Source organism: Gossypium hirsutum, chromosome A06 (genome assembly GCF_007990345.1).
Source record: "Gossypium hirsutum isolate 1008001.06 chromosome A06, Gossypium_hirsutum_v2.1, whole genome shotgun sequence".
In the NCBI taxonomy this organism is placed as follows: Eukaryota; Viridiplantae; Streptophyta; class Magnoliopsida; order Malvales; family Malvaceae; genus Gossypium; species Gossypium hirsutum.
In genome coordinates, this window is record NC_053429.1 from 1,717,245 (window position 1) to 1,732,299 (window position 15,055).

The window sequence follows — 15,055 nt, forward strand, 5'->3', positions numbered from 1 at the left end:
GGTAGTGGGCTATATATTTAGAGATGGCATGGGGTCGGATTCGAAATTAGATATTAATTTATTCATCTTAAATTTGACTTGAAAAATTAAAGCTATATTCGATTTTATTCTAAATTTGGCTTGAAAATTTAAAGCCATATTCTATTTTGACTTAATTCCACTCAATATGTCATAGTTTTTAATTTTTTTATATTTTTATTTAAGTAGAATAAATAATTTTTAATTTTTATTATCTTAGACTATTAATTATTTTTTAAATATAATTATGTTAGATTAAATATTAAAAAAAATTTGTTATCATATATTTTAAATTAATATTATATATAAAAACTGTATTTTGGTAATTATCTTAAGATAGGATGAGGCGGTTTTTTTTTAAATTCAACCTCGACCCATTTAACTAATTGAAAAATTAAATCAACACTAAAATTTGATTTGAAAAAATAAAAATAAAAATCTAACTATATCATGTCGAGTCGAGTTAGAATTCGTCATAAGTATTTTTACGATCCCTATATATTTTATTGGAAACCTTAGTATTGGAACCCACAATTGTTTGAAAAGTCAAATGGGGTGGGCACCGAAAGTAGAAAGTAATATTGGTTGGCAAGTTGGGTTAAAAGTTGGCATGGGATAATTGCAATTTTGGTCCCTAATTGTATAGGGACATTGCAAGTTGATCCTTGAACCTCAACTATAAATAGGCCTAACCATTGCTTACTTTCTTCATCCCATAATTGCCATTCTCTACTTAAGGCATTATTCTCTCTCTCTATTTGTAAATTTCACTTGTAATTTTTGGAGTGAAATATATTTGGTAGTGCCCGAGGACGTAGGCAAAATTTGCTGAACCTCGTTAAAATTCTGGTGTTCTTTATTATTTGCTTTGCATATTTTGTGAACGTGATTGTAGTGATTTATTGTGCTATTAAATTACGATAGAGGGATATTCTGGCTAGGAAAGACTTGGTATTTAAGTGATCTTCGTGATCTACCTCTCTTTCCTGGGAATTGAACTTAGTGTGATTTTTCAGTACAATAATTTTACTCTTTCACACGCTTCCGCGCAACAATTGGTACCAGAGCCAGGTTCGTACTTGGGGAATACGACCGTTTACGGTACTATTCATGTATACAGCACTATTCACGTATATGGTACTATTCACGTATACGGTACTGTTCACGTATACAGTAGTTGGGATTGAGGAGAAAAATGCAGCAGCATCATCATCAGCAAGGACTACTGTGACAAATGCAAAATTTGAAGTAGAGAAATTTGACGGTACCAATAATTTTGGTATGTGGCAATGTGAGATCCTGGATGTCTTATGTCAGCAAGAGCTAGATATAGCCCTTGAAGAAAAACCTGACTAGATGGATGACAAGGAGTGGGCCAAGATCAATAGACAGGCGTGTGGTACAATCCGCCTATGTTTGGCCAAAGAGCAGAAGTACTCTGCCATGAGGGAGACATCAGTGAAGAAGTTATGGGATACACTGGAAGAAAAGTTTCTAACGAAAAGTCTTGAAAATAGGCTTTATATGAAAAAGAAACTTTATCGATTCACGTATGCACCCGGTATGTCGATGAATGACCATGTGAACTCATTCAATAAAATTTTAGCAGACATGCGAAATTTGGATGAGAAATTTGAAGATGAAGACAAGGCATTATTGTTGTTGAATTCCCTTCCTGATGAATATGATCATCTTACCACCACATTGCTTCATGGGAAGGACACGATCACATTTGATGCAGTCTGTAGTGCATTGTATAGATATGAGACTCGAAAGAAAGATAAAAGAGATCACAGAGATACAATCGCAGAAGTCTTAACAGTAAGAGGTCGTTCACACAGCAGCAAATCTGGTAGAAGGGGAAAGTCCAAAGGGAGACCCGCCAAAGATGAATGTGCCTTTTGCCGTGAAAAAGGGCATTGGAAAAAGAATTGTCCTAAGCTACAAAAGGGCAAGGCTATTTCTAATGCATGTGTAGCGGAGCATGATGAGGAGTCAGACTTTAGCTTGGTTGGCATGGCAATGGCATGTCAAACGGATGAGTGGATTTTGGATTCAGGATGTACTTACCATATGTGTCCTAATAAGGACTGGTTTTCTAGTCTTAAAGAGCTAGAAGGTGGAATTGTTCTTATGGGCAATGATAGTGCTTGTAAGACAATGGGAGTGGGTACAGTCCAATTGAAGAATCACGACGGCTCAATCCAAGTCTTGACAGATGTTCGCTACGTACCTAGCCTGAAGAAAAATCTCATCTCATTAGGTGCCCTAGAATCTAAAGGGCTCACAATCACTTTGAGAGATGGATTACTAAAAGTAGTAGCTGGGCAACTGACGGTGATGAAAGGCACAAGAAGAAATAACTTGTATTTTTTAAATGGAAGTACAGTTATTGGATCAACATCAACAGCTTCTACAAAAGATGTAGATTCAGAGGCTACCAGATTATGGCATATGCGATTGGGACATACTGGTGAAAAAGTTTTGCAGACATTGGTGAAGCAAGGCTTATTGAAAGGTGCAAATTCTTGCAAAATGGAATTCTGTGAACATTGTGTTCTGGGCAAGCAGAAGAGGGTAAAATTTGGTCCAGCAATTCACAATACGAAAGGAATTCTGGACTACGTTCACAGTGATGTGTGGGGACCTACCAAAGTAGCTTCTTTGGGAGGTATGCACTATTTTGTTACTTTTGTTGATGATTATTCAAGAAAAGTATGGGTGTATCTAATGAAAAGAAAAAGTGAAGTTTTGGATGCATTTTTGAAATGGAAGAAGATGGTGGAGACTCAGACTGGTCGAAAGGTCAAACGACTTCGATCAGATAATGGTACTGAGTACAAAAACGATCCATTTCTACAAGTATGCCAAGATGAGGGCATTGTGCGACACTTCACTGTTTGGGATACACCACAGCAAAATGGGGTGGCAGAACGAATGAATCGAACTATACTGGAGAAAGTTCGATGTATGTTGTCCAATGCTGGATTGGGCAAAGAATTTTGGGCTGAGGCAGTTACATATGCGTGCCATCTAATTAACCGTTTGCCATCAGCTGCAATAAATGGAAAAACTCCTATGGAGATGTGGACTGGTAAATCTGCTACTGATTATGATTCTTTGCATGTATTTGGTTCCACTGCATATTATCATGTAAAAGAATCTAAGTTAGACCCAAGAGCAAAGAAAGCATTATTCTTGGGTATAACTGATGGAGTAAAAGGATATCGTCTCTGGTGTCCTGATACAAGGAAGATTGTTTTCAGTAGAGATGTGACTTTTGATGAATCAACCATGTTGAAGTACAAGGATTCACAAAAGGATGACAAAACCAGTAGTACTTTGCAGCAGGTGGAGCTTGAAAAGGTTAACGATGATCCAGCTAATATTGAAGGGACAAATGATGAAGAGGTTCCTACCCAAGAACCTCTACAACAACAAGATTCAATTGCATATAGAAGGCCAAGAAGAAAGATTCGTAAGCCTGCTTGCTTTGATGATATAGTGGCCTATGCACTTCCAATTACAGATGATGATGTTCCTTCTACTTACACAGAAGTAATAAGTAACCCTGATGGTGTAAAGTGAAAGCAAGCAATGAATGAAGAAATGCAGTCTCTTCATAAAAATAAGACCTGGGAGTTGGTGACACTACCCAAGGGAAAGAAGGCAATTGGATGCAAATGGGTATATGCAAAGAAGGAAGGATTTCCTGATAAAAATGAAATTCGATACAAGGCTAGATTAGTAGCAAAGGGTTACGCTCAGAAAGAAGGAATAGACTACAATGAAGTGTTTTCTCCAGTTGTGAAGCATTCGTCTATTCGGATTTTTCTAGCCTTGGTTGCGCAATATGATCTTGAACTAGTTCAGCTTGATGTGAAGACCGCGTTTTTACACGGTGATTTGGAAGAGGAAATCTATATGACTCAGCCAGATGGATTCAAGGTTGCTGGAAAAGAAAATTGGGTTTGCAAACTGACAAAGTCGCTTTATGGATTGAAGCAATCTCCGAGGCAGTGGTACAAGCGATTTGATCAGTTCATGAAAGGGCAAAGGTACGCAAGAAGTAAATTTGACCATTGCGTGTATTTTCAGAAGCTACAAAAAGGAACTTTCATATACTTGCTCTTATATGTTGATGATATGCTAATAGCATCTAAGAGCAAAGTTGAGATTGAAAGATTGAAGACTCAACTCAATCTCGAGTTTGAGATGAAAGATCTAGGAGAAGCTAAAAAGATTCTCGGCATGGAAATATAGAGAGATAGAGCTCATGATAGAGTTAGCTTGTCTCAGAAGCAGTATTTGAAAAAGGTACTACAGCAGTTTGGCATGAACGAGCAGACAAAACCTGTAAGTACCCCGTTGGCTTCTCATTTCAAGCTTTCTGCACAACTATCTCTTTCGACGAATACGGAATGAGAATACATGTTGCAAGTTCCGTATTCTAATGCAGTGGGTAGCTTGATGTATGCAATGGTGTGTACAAGACCCGACATTTCACAGGCAGTTAGTATAGTGAGCAGGTATATGCATAATCCTGGAAAAGGACATTGGCAAGCTGTGAAATGGATTCTACGGTATATTCAGAAGACCGTGGATGTTGGATTACTGTTCAAGCAGGATAATACACTTGGTAAAGGTGTTATTGGGTACGTTGATTCTGACTATGCCGGTGATTTGGACAAGCGAAGATCAACCACCGGTTATGTGTTTACACTTGCTAGAGGACCAATAAGTTGGAAGTCTACACTACAGTCTACAGTTGCATTGTCAACCACAGAAGCCGAGTACATGGCTGTAACAGAGGCTGTAAAGGAGTTTATTTGGTTACAAGGTATGGCTAAAACCATGGGGTTGGTTCAGGAGCATATTAACGTGTATTGTGATAGTCAAAGTGCTATTCATTTAGCAAAGAATCAAGTCTATCATGCACGTACAAAACATATCGACGTACGATTCCATTTTGTGCGGGAAATTATTGAAGAGGGGAAAATTTGTCTTCAGAAGATCAAGACTGCAGATAATCCCGCAGATATGATGACCAAGGTGGTAACAGCAACCAAGTTCGAACATTGTTTGAACTTGATTAATATCCTGCAAGTTTAATAGTTGAAGAAGGCACTATCAAGTATTGTTGTCAAAAGCAGAAAGAATTGTGTGAAGATAAGATTATCGTAATCAAATCTTCAAGGTGGAGATTATTGGAACCCACCATTGTTTGAAAAGTCAAATGGGGTGGGCACCGAAAGTAGAAAGTAATATTGGTTGGCAAGTTGGGTTAAAAGTTGGCATGAGATAATTGCAATTTTGGTCCCTAATTGTATAGGGACATTGCAAGTTGATCCTTGAACCTCAACTATAAATAGGCCTAACCATTGCTTACTATCTTCATCCCATAATTGCCATTCTCTACTTAAGGCATTATTCTCTCTCTCTATTTGTAAATTTCACTTGTAATTTTTGGAGTGAAATAAATTTGGTAGTGCCCGAGGACGTAGGCAAAATTTGCTGAACCTCGTTAAAATTCTGGTGTTCTTTATTATTTGTTTTGCATATTTTGTGAATGTGATTGTAGTGATTTATTGTGCTATTAAATTACGATAGAGGGATATTCTGGCTAGGAAAGACTTGGTATTTAAGTGATCTTCGTGATCTACCTCTCTTTCCTGGGAATTGAACTTAGTTTGATTTTTCAGTACAATAATTTTATTCTTTCACACGCTTCCGCGCAACACTTAGTTTGCGCCAACAGCCAACCATGAATAGTGAGTTAAAAGAATTAATGTTTAACTTAGTTATTGTAGTCATACTTAAGAGATAATATCCAATAAATAAGGTATTGATTCAATGGCAATGTTTAAGCCTTAATATTTTACGTTCAAGTCTCATTTATATAAATGTGTGGGTAAATATGAAAGTAACATAAAATTTAGGGAATTACATTATAAATTTTTGGGGTCAAAAGATAATTTTAACACTATATTAATTTATTATTTTTTAAATTTATTAAGGGATTTAAAATTTTTTTTACCATTTTGAAAGGACCAAAACCATTGCTTGCCACTTGCATTCACTCCTATGTGTGGGTTTATTCTGATTATGTTAGTTAGCTTCTGTTTAATTAATTATTTAGTTTAATAATTATAATAATTGATTTTAATTGGAACTATTAATATAGCTGTAATTTAAAAGGAAAAAAATGTTGTCGAACAAGTATATGGGTTATGTCACACATAGCTTGAATTCACCAAATTGGTGTGGCAACAATTATTTGGTGTGTCAATTGTCAATCCATATTAAATTACTATTCAATTTAAGGCCATGAAAAATACTATAAATAGGTTTTAATTCTTAGCCATGAAACACATTAAGAGAGAGTGAATGAGAAAATTAATTAGTCTGTGTTCAAAAAGATTGTGTAATAGTTTATGGATGTGAGTTGTAGACTTTTTAGGGTTGTGTTTTGAGGGTTGAAATACTTATAATCTTTATTTTGTTATAGAGAAATTTTTTGTCGTTTCTGTCCGTGGACGTAAGTTTTAAAGTTAAATCACATAAATTCTTGTGCCTTTTTATTAGTTTCTTTTTGTACATTATTTGTTGTTGCGTGCCTTATTTATTTTTAGTAAATTTATTTGTGGTCATATTGATATACTTGGTTTAATCCATTTTAAATAAATTGGAATCAGAATTTCATTTCAACTGCTTTTATGGTATTTGCAAAGCGGTTGTGCTCGTGCTATTTTTTGTTGCTTTCGTTGTTACTTAAAACGTTGATATAATTGCAAGTGTATTATCAACAAAATACAAAGTTGAAAAAATTTATTGATAAAAATATCTTCAATCTATAATGCATCAAGATGCGGGTAATGCTGCTTCGCCAATGATTACTTAAATTATCAAGAGACAGCACATAGTGTTATTCTACTATGTGTAAGTGATAAAGTATTACAAGGGGTAGCTGAAGAGACCACCGCGCCTATTTCTGGCTCCAATTGAAGAGCAAGTACATGACGAAGCCATTGACGAACCGGCTCTACATTAAGCAATAACTTTATACCAAGAAGATAGAGGAAGGTGCACCTATTTTATAACATCTTAAATTGGTATAAAACGAGTGAATAAAATGAAAATTTACTAAAGTTAGGTGACTAAAATGAATGTACAATAATATTGTTATTGGAACCCACCCATTGTTTGAAAAGTCAAAAAGGGTGGGCACCGAAAGTAGAAAGTAAAATTGGTTGGCAAGTTGGGTTAAAAGTTGGCATGGGATAATTGCAATTTTGGTCCCTAATTGTATAGGGACATTGCAAGTTGATCCTTGAACCTCAACTATAAATAGGCCTAACCATTTCTTACTTTCTTCATCCCACACTTGCCATTCTCTACTTAAGGCAATTGTTCTCTCTCCCTATTTGTAAACTTTCACTTGTATTTTTGGAGTGAAATATATTTGGTAGTGCCCGAGGACGTAGGCAAAATTTGCTGAACCTCGTTAAAATTCTAGTGTTCTTTATTTTTGTTCTGCATATTTTGCAAGTGTCATTGTAGTGATTTATTGTGCTATTAAATTACGATAGAGGGATATTCTGGCTAGGAAAGATCTGGTATGTAAGCGATCCTCGTGATCCACCTCTCTTTCCTGGGAATTGAACTTAGTGTGATTTTTCAGTACAATAATTTTACTCTTTCACACGCTTCCGCGCAACAATTGGTATCAGAGCCAGGTTCGTACTTGGGGAATACGACCGTTTACGGTACTATTCACGTATACGGCACTATTCACGTATACGGTACTATTCACGTATACGGCACTATTTACGTATACGGTACTGTTCACGTATACAGTAGTTGGGATTGAGGAGAAAAATGGCAGCAGCATCGTCATCAGCAAGGACTACTGTGACAAATGCAAAATTTGAAGTAGAGAAATTTGACGGTACCAATAATTTTGGTATGTGGCAGTGTGAGATCCTGGATGTCTTATGTCAGCAAGAGCTGGATATAGCCCTTGAAGAAAAACCTGACAAGATGGATGACAAGGAGTGGGCCAAGATCAATAGACAGGCGTGTGGTACAATTCGCCTATGTTTGGCCAAAGAGCAAAAGTACTCCGTCATGAGGGAGACATCAGCGAAGAAGCTGTGGGATACATTAGAAGAAAAGTTTCTAACGAAAAGTCTTGAAAATAGGCTTTATATGAAAAAAAAACTTTTTCGGTTCACGTATGCACCCGGTATGTCGATGAATGACCATGTGAACTCATTCAATAAAATTTTAGCAGACTTGCTAAATTTGGATGAGAAATTTGAAGATGAAGACAAGGCATTATTGTTGTTGAATTCCCTTCCTGATGAATATGATCATCTTACCACCACATTGCTTCATGGGAAAGATTCAATCACATTTGATGCAGTCTGTAGTGCGTTGTATAGATCTGAGACTCGAAAGAAAGATAAAAGAGATCACAGAGATACAACTGCAGAAGTCTTAACAGTAAGAGGTCGTTCACACAGCAGCAAACCTGGTAGAAGGGGTAAGTCCAAAGGGAGACCCGCCAAAGATGAATGTGCCTTTTGTCGTGAGAAAGGGCATTGGAAAAAGAATTGTCCTAAGTTACAAAAGGGCAAGTCTATTTCTAATGCATGTGTAGCGGAGCATGATGAGGAGTCAGACTTTAGCTTGGTTGGCATGGCAATGGCATGTCAAACGGATGAGTGGATATTGGATTCGGGATGTACTTACCATATGTGTCCTAATAAGGACTGGTTTTCTAGTCTTGAAGAACTAGAAGGTGGAGTTGTTTTTATGGGCAATGATAGTGCCTGTAAGACAATGGGTGTAGGTACAATCAAATTGAAGAACCATGACGGCTCAATCCAAGTTCTGACAGATGTTCGCTATGTACCCAGCTTGAAGAAAAATCTCATCTCATTAGGGGCCCTAGAATCTAAAGGGCTCACAATCACTTTGAGAGATGGATTACTAAAGGTAGTAGCTGGGGTATTGACGGTGATGAAAGGCACTAGAAGAAATAACTTGTACTATTTAAATGGAAGTACAGTTATTGGATCAACATCAACAGCTTCTGTGAAAGATGTAGATTCAGAGGCTACCAGGTTATGGCATAGGCGATTGGGACATGCTGGTGAAAAAGCTTTGCAGACTTTGGCGAAGCAAGGCTTGTTGAAAGGTGCAAATTCTTGCAAATTGGAATTCTGTGAACATTGTGTTCTGGGCAAGCAGACGAGGGTAAAATTTGGTTCAGCAATTCACAATACGAAAGGAATTCTGGACTATGTTCACAGTGATGTGTGGGGACCTACCAAAGTGGTTTCTTTGGGAGGTATGCACTATTTTGTCACTTTTCTTGATGATTATTCAAGAAAAGTATGGGTGTATCTAATGAAAAGAAAAAATGAAGTTTTGGATGCATTTCTGAAGTGGAAGAAGATGGTGGAGACTCAGACAGGTCGAAAGGTCAAACGACTTCGATCAGATAATGGTACTGAGTACAAAAATGATCCATTTCTACAAGTATGTCAAGATGAGGGCATTGTGCGACACTTCACTGTTCGAGATACACCACAGCAGAATGGGGTGGCAGAACGCATGAATCGGACTATACTGGAGAAAGTTCGATGTATGTTGTCCAATGCTGGATTGGGCAAGGAATTTTGGGCTGAGGCAGTTACATATGCGTGCCATCTAATTAACCGATTGCCATCAGCTGCAATAAATGGAAAAACTCCTATGGAGATGTGGACTGGTAAACCTGCTACTGATTATGATTCTTTACATGTTTTTGGTTCCACTGCATATTATCATGTAAAAGAATCTAAGTTAGACCCAAGAGCAAAGAAAGCATTATTCATGGGTATAACTAGTGGTGTAAAAGGATACCGTCTCTGGTGTCCTGATACAAGGAAGATTGTTTTCAGTAGAGATGTAACTTTTGATGAATCAACCATGATGAAGAACGAGGATTCACAAAAGGATGACAAAACCAGTAGTACTTTGCAGCAGGTGGAGTTTGAAAAGGTTAATGATGATCCAGCTAATATTGAAAGAACAAATGATGAAGAAGTTTCGACCCAAGAACTTCTACAGCAACAAGATTCAATTGCATATAGGAGGCCAAGAAGAGAGATTCGTAAGCCTGCTCGCTTTGACGATATGGTGGCCTATGCACTTCCAATTGCAGATGATGATGTTCCTTCCACTTACACAGAAGCAATAAGTAACTCTGATGGTGTAAAGTGGAAGCAAGCTATGAATGAAGAAATGCAGTCTCTTCATAAAAATAGGACTTGGGAGTTGGTGAGACTGCCCAAGGGAAAGAAGGCAATTGGATGCAAATGGGTATATGTAAAGAAGGAAGGATTTCCTGGTAAAAATGAAATTCGATACAAGGCTAGATTGGTAGCAAAGGGTTACGCTCAGAAAGAAGGAATAGACTACAATGAAGTGTTTTCTCCAGTTGTGAAGCATTCGTCTATTCGAATTTTGCTAGCCTTGGTTGCGCAATACGATCTTGAACTAGTTCAGCTTGATGTGAAGACAGCATTTTTACACGGTGATTTGGAAGAGGAAATCTATATGACTCAGCCTGATGGATTCAATGTTGCTGATAAAGAAAATTGGGTTTGCAAACTGACAAAGTCGCTTTATGGATTGAAACAATCTCCGAGGCAGTGGTACAAGCGATTTGATCAGTTCATGAAAGGGCAAAGGTACACAAGAAGTAAATTTGATCATTGCGTATATTTTCAGAAGCTACAAGAAGGAACTTTCATATACTTGCTCTTATATGTTGATGATATGCTAATAGCATCTAAGAGCAAAGTTGAGATTGAGAGATTGAAGACTCAACTCAATCTCGAGTTTGAGATGAAAGATCTAGGTGAAGCTAAGAAGATTCTTGGCATGGAAATATGTAGAGATAGAGCTCATGGCAGAGTTAGCTTGTCTCAGAAGCAGTATTTGAAGAAAGTACTACAGCAGTTTGGCATGAACGAGCAGACCAAACCTGTAAGTACCCCGTTGGCTTCTCATTTCAAGCTTTCTGCACAACTATCTCCTTCGACGAATACAGAACGAGAATACATGTTGCAAGTTCCGTATTCTAATGCAGTGGGTAGCTTGATGTATGCAATGGTGTGTACAAGACCCGACATTTCACAGGCAGTTAGTATAGTGAGCAGGTATATGCATAATCCTGGAAAAGGACATTGGCAAGCTGTGAAATGGATTCTACGGTATATTCAGAAGACCGTGGATGTTGGATTACTGTTCAAGCAGGATAATACACTTGGTAAAGGTGTTATTGGGTACGTTGATTCTGACTATGCCGGTGATTTGGACAAGCGAAGATCAACCACCGGTTATGTGTTTACACTTGCTGGAGGACCAATAAGTTGGAAGTCTACACTACAGTCTACAGTTGCATTGTCAACCACAGAAGCCGAGTACATGGCTGTAACAGAGGCTGTAAAGGAGGCTATTTGGTTACAAGGTATGGCTAAAACCTTGGGGTTGGTTCAGGAGCATATTAACGTGTATTGTGATAGTCAAAGTGCTATTCATTTAGCAAAGAATCAAGTCTATCATGCACGTACAAAACATATCGACGTACGATTCCATTTTGTGCGGGAAATTATTGAAGAGGGGAAAATTTGTCTTCAGAAGATCAAGACTGCAAATAATCCCGCAGATATGATGACTAAGGTGGTAACAGCAACCAAGTTCGAACATTGTTTGAACTTGATTAATATCCTGCAAGTTTAACAGTTGAAGAAGGCACTATCAAGTATTGTTGTCAAAGGCAGAAAGAATTGTGTGAAGATAAGATTATCCTAATCAAATCTTCAAGGTGGAGATTATTGGAACCCACCCATTGTTTGAAAAGTCAAAAAGGGTGGGCACCGAAAGTAGAAAGTAAAATTGGTTGGCAAGTTGGGTTAAAAGTTGGCATGGGATAATTGCAATTTTGGTCCCTAATTGTATAGGGACATTGCAAGTTGATCCTTGAACCTCAACTATAAATAGGCCTAACCATTTCTTACTTTCTTCATCCCACACTTGCCATTCTCTACTTAAGGCAATTGTTCTCTCTCCCTATTTGTAAACTTTCACTTGTATTTTTGGAGTGAAATATATTTGGTAGTGCCCGAGGACGTAGGCAAAATTTGCTGAACCTCGTTAAAATTCTAGTGTTCTTTATTTTTGTTCTGCATATTTTGCAAGTGTCATTGTAGTGATTTATTGTGCTATTAAATTACGATAGAGGGATATTCTGGCTAGGAAAGATCTGGTATGTAAGCGATCCTCGTGATCCACCTCTCTTTCCTGGGAATTGAACTTAGTGTGATTTTTCAGTACAATAATTTTACTCTTTCACACGCTTCCGCGCAACAATTGTCTAACCCCAAATTAACGGCGGGTAATCAAAAGAAAATGATTTGTAACACGGTGCCCTTTTTGCAAATTTTTTATCTGTAGTACCCAAAATAAAAATTAATAAAAGTTGGGTGGATGAAGTTTACCGTTGTTTATACAAAATAAATCTTCATTATTATTTATTAGTTCATAAGAGATAGCTTGTAATCCAATTTTCTAAAGTACATACATCATAAATATAAGATGAATGTGTATGTCGAGGTTTGATATTAGATGAACTCTGATTGTTAACATTGTTCGATAGACCCAAAAAAAAAAAGGAACAAATAAAGAGATACGGTTCAAACAACCACTTTACAAATACAAAATTTTCACATTCAAGTATTTTTCTGCAAATTCCGCAAGGTTTTTGATCTCATTATCATCAATAAAGCCATTACGATTGGCATCCACCGATCGGATTATACACTTGCTCTTCCTCCTAGTGAACCATCCACCGCGGGAGACTCGTATAGCATCGGCAAGCTCGTCTCTGCTAATCCTTCCATCCTTATCATCATCGAATTTCTTTAACCATCTTTTGAACTCATCGATCGTCATTTCCCGCTTGCCATCGACGACGGAGTACGTACGAGTTTTAATGGCCATTTCCGACAATCGAAACCCAGAAAATCCCTTCGTGGCTCACTGTAATTTGCTTGCTTGCTAGCTAGCCAACTTCCCCAATGTCAAGATATTTGAAGGTTTCACATATTTATATCATTCCCTTGTGCTATGTCCTTTTTGCAAATACAATATAGAAATCGGTTGGTTTTAGCTTAATTAAAACATGCAGACGAGTATTTCTAGCAAAGGCCATATGCATTAAAAGTTTAGGGTCAAATTATGGCTTTGGTCCCTCTATTATGCTTAAATTTGGATTTTGATCTATATACTTTAATTTGACATAATTTGATTATATACTTTTATAATGTCTCTTATTAGTTGAAATAGATGGCACCGTTACTTTTCATATTAAAATGTTGACATGGGTTTTTTTTAAAAAAAAATCTTGCCAACTCATCATGACATGGATATTATTGTGATGTAAGCAATGTTTTTTTTCTAAAAAATATCTATGTTTGCATGTTATCCAAAATAATTACAATGTTATTATCTATTCAAACTAACTTATCACGTTATATAAGTAAAGGATTAATTATACTAAATTAAAGTGTAATGACTAATTCTCAAATTTGAACATATGAAAGGGACTAAAACCAAAATTTGACCAAAGTTTCAAACACAATTGTCTGTTTTTCTTTTGTTGTTGTTGTGGTGGTGGATATAATTAAACACAATTGTTAATACCCTAAAAAGCATTTTATAAAAATAGATTTGGGGGTAACTTTTTTGCAAACGTTGCCTAATATTCTTTTGTTCCTTCAAAGTTATAGCATAAACAAAGGCTATAAAGCCTTAAAGTGTCATTAAAAAAAGGGATATTTGAAGCCACCCCCGAAGCTAGCTGTGCCCAATGCATTGAACAGTTAGGTACCCCTTGATGGCTTTGAATAGATTAATGGTAGGTGGGCTCTGTACGTTATTGGAAACCTCGAAGGGGCCTTACTGATATATTATAATAGAAATGAGGGACAAGATTAGGCCAATCCCCAATCATGAATAGAGGGTTCAAGGAATTAAGGTTTAGCTTGGTTTGTGTAGCCATTCTTAAGAGATAATCTCCGATCAATCTTGGTTCAATTGGTAAGGTAGAAATTTCGAAAACTTACAGAGATTTTGGGTTCAAGTTTCACTTGAGGTAAATGTGTGGGTTTTTTTTTTCCAGATTTATTTCGGTCATAGTTAGTTCGTGTTTAGTTAATTATTGAGTTAGTGGTTCAGTTCTGTATTTGTAAGTACTGATTCTAATTTAAATTCAACATTTTAAAATCTTTTTTCGAAACCACCATTGAATAACCTTTTAATTCTTTAAATCCTCAATTAACTTTACTTATATGATATTAATGAATATTAACTCGATTGATATTTATATTATTAGAAACTCTTGAAGGTTACATGTTCAAGTAAACTTAATTGTATAATATCTCAGTTTTAAAAAAACATTATTTACCTATATCAACAATCAATGCCAATTAATCTATTATATAGCTTTAAAATCTTCCTCTACATGAAACTTAATTGCTGTGGCTAATTAGAACTTCTTTTTTTTTTTTTGCTTGAATTGTCAATATGTATACAAGAAAGAGTAACACAATTAATATATTTCAACCTTCAACATGTAACGAAAATAGTTGATTGAGTATTAACTCGATTGACATGAGTATTGTTGCTAGTATAAGAAGACATAGGTTTGAGTGTGCTGAAATGCATTATCCCCTATTTATGGGTTGGGAGGGGCTATGGGTAATTCTAGGTATTATATCAAAAAGAGCAGACATATTGGACTGTGGATATATAGCAAGGGCTAACAGAAATAAAAAAATTTCCCTTTAATCCCTTGAGTATTTGCAAAGTTTTAAGTTAATTTAATGGTAAAATTATATTTCAATCCCTCCTAAAATTTAAAATGAAATTATACTCTCCCACAAATAAAAAGTTTATATTTTAATCCCTTTGAAAACCGTGA

The 15,055-nt window shown here is 36.4% G+C and overlaps 1 protein-coding gene across 1 annotated transcript; it reads right to left on the reverse strand.

Moving 5' to 3' along the window:
* Positions 1–12,704: 12,704 nt before the first annotated feature.
* On the reverse strand, positions 12,705–13,154 carry LOC121230274 (polcalcin Phl p 7). The gene has a single exon (XM_041114803.1). The coding sequence runs from the start codon at positions 13,072–13,074 to the stop codon at positions 12,781–12,783; it is 294 nt and encodes a 97-aa protein (XP_040970737.1). The 5' UTR covers positions 13,075–13,154; the 3' UTR covers positions 12,705–12,780.
* Positions 13,155–15,055: the final 1,901 nt, after the last annotated feature.

Coding starts and splice junctions, on each gene's coding strand:
- LOC121230274 (XM_041114803.1), bottom strand. CDS start 13,074: ATGGCCATTAAAACTCGTACGTACTCCGTCGTCGATGGCAAGCGGGAA.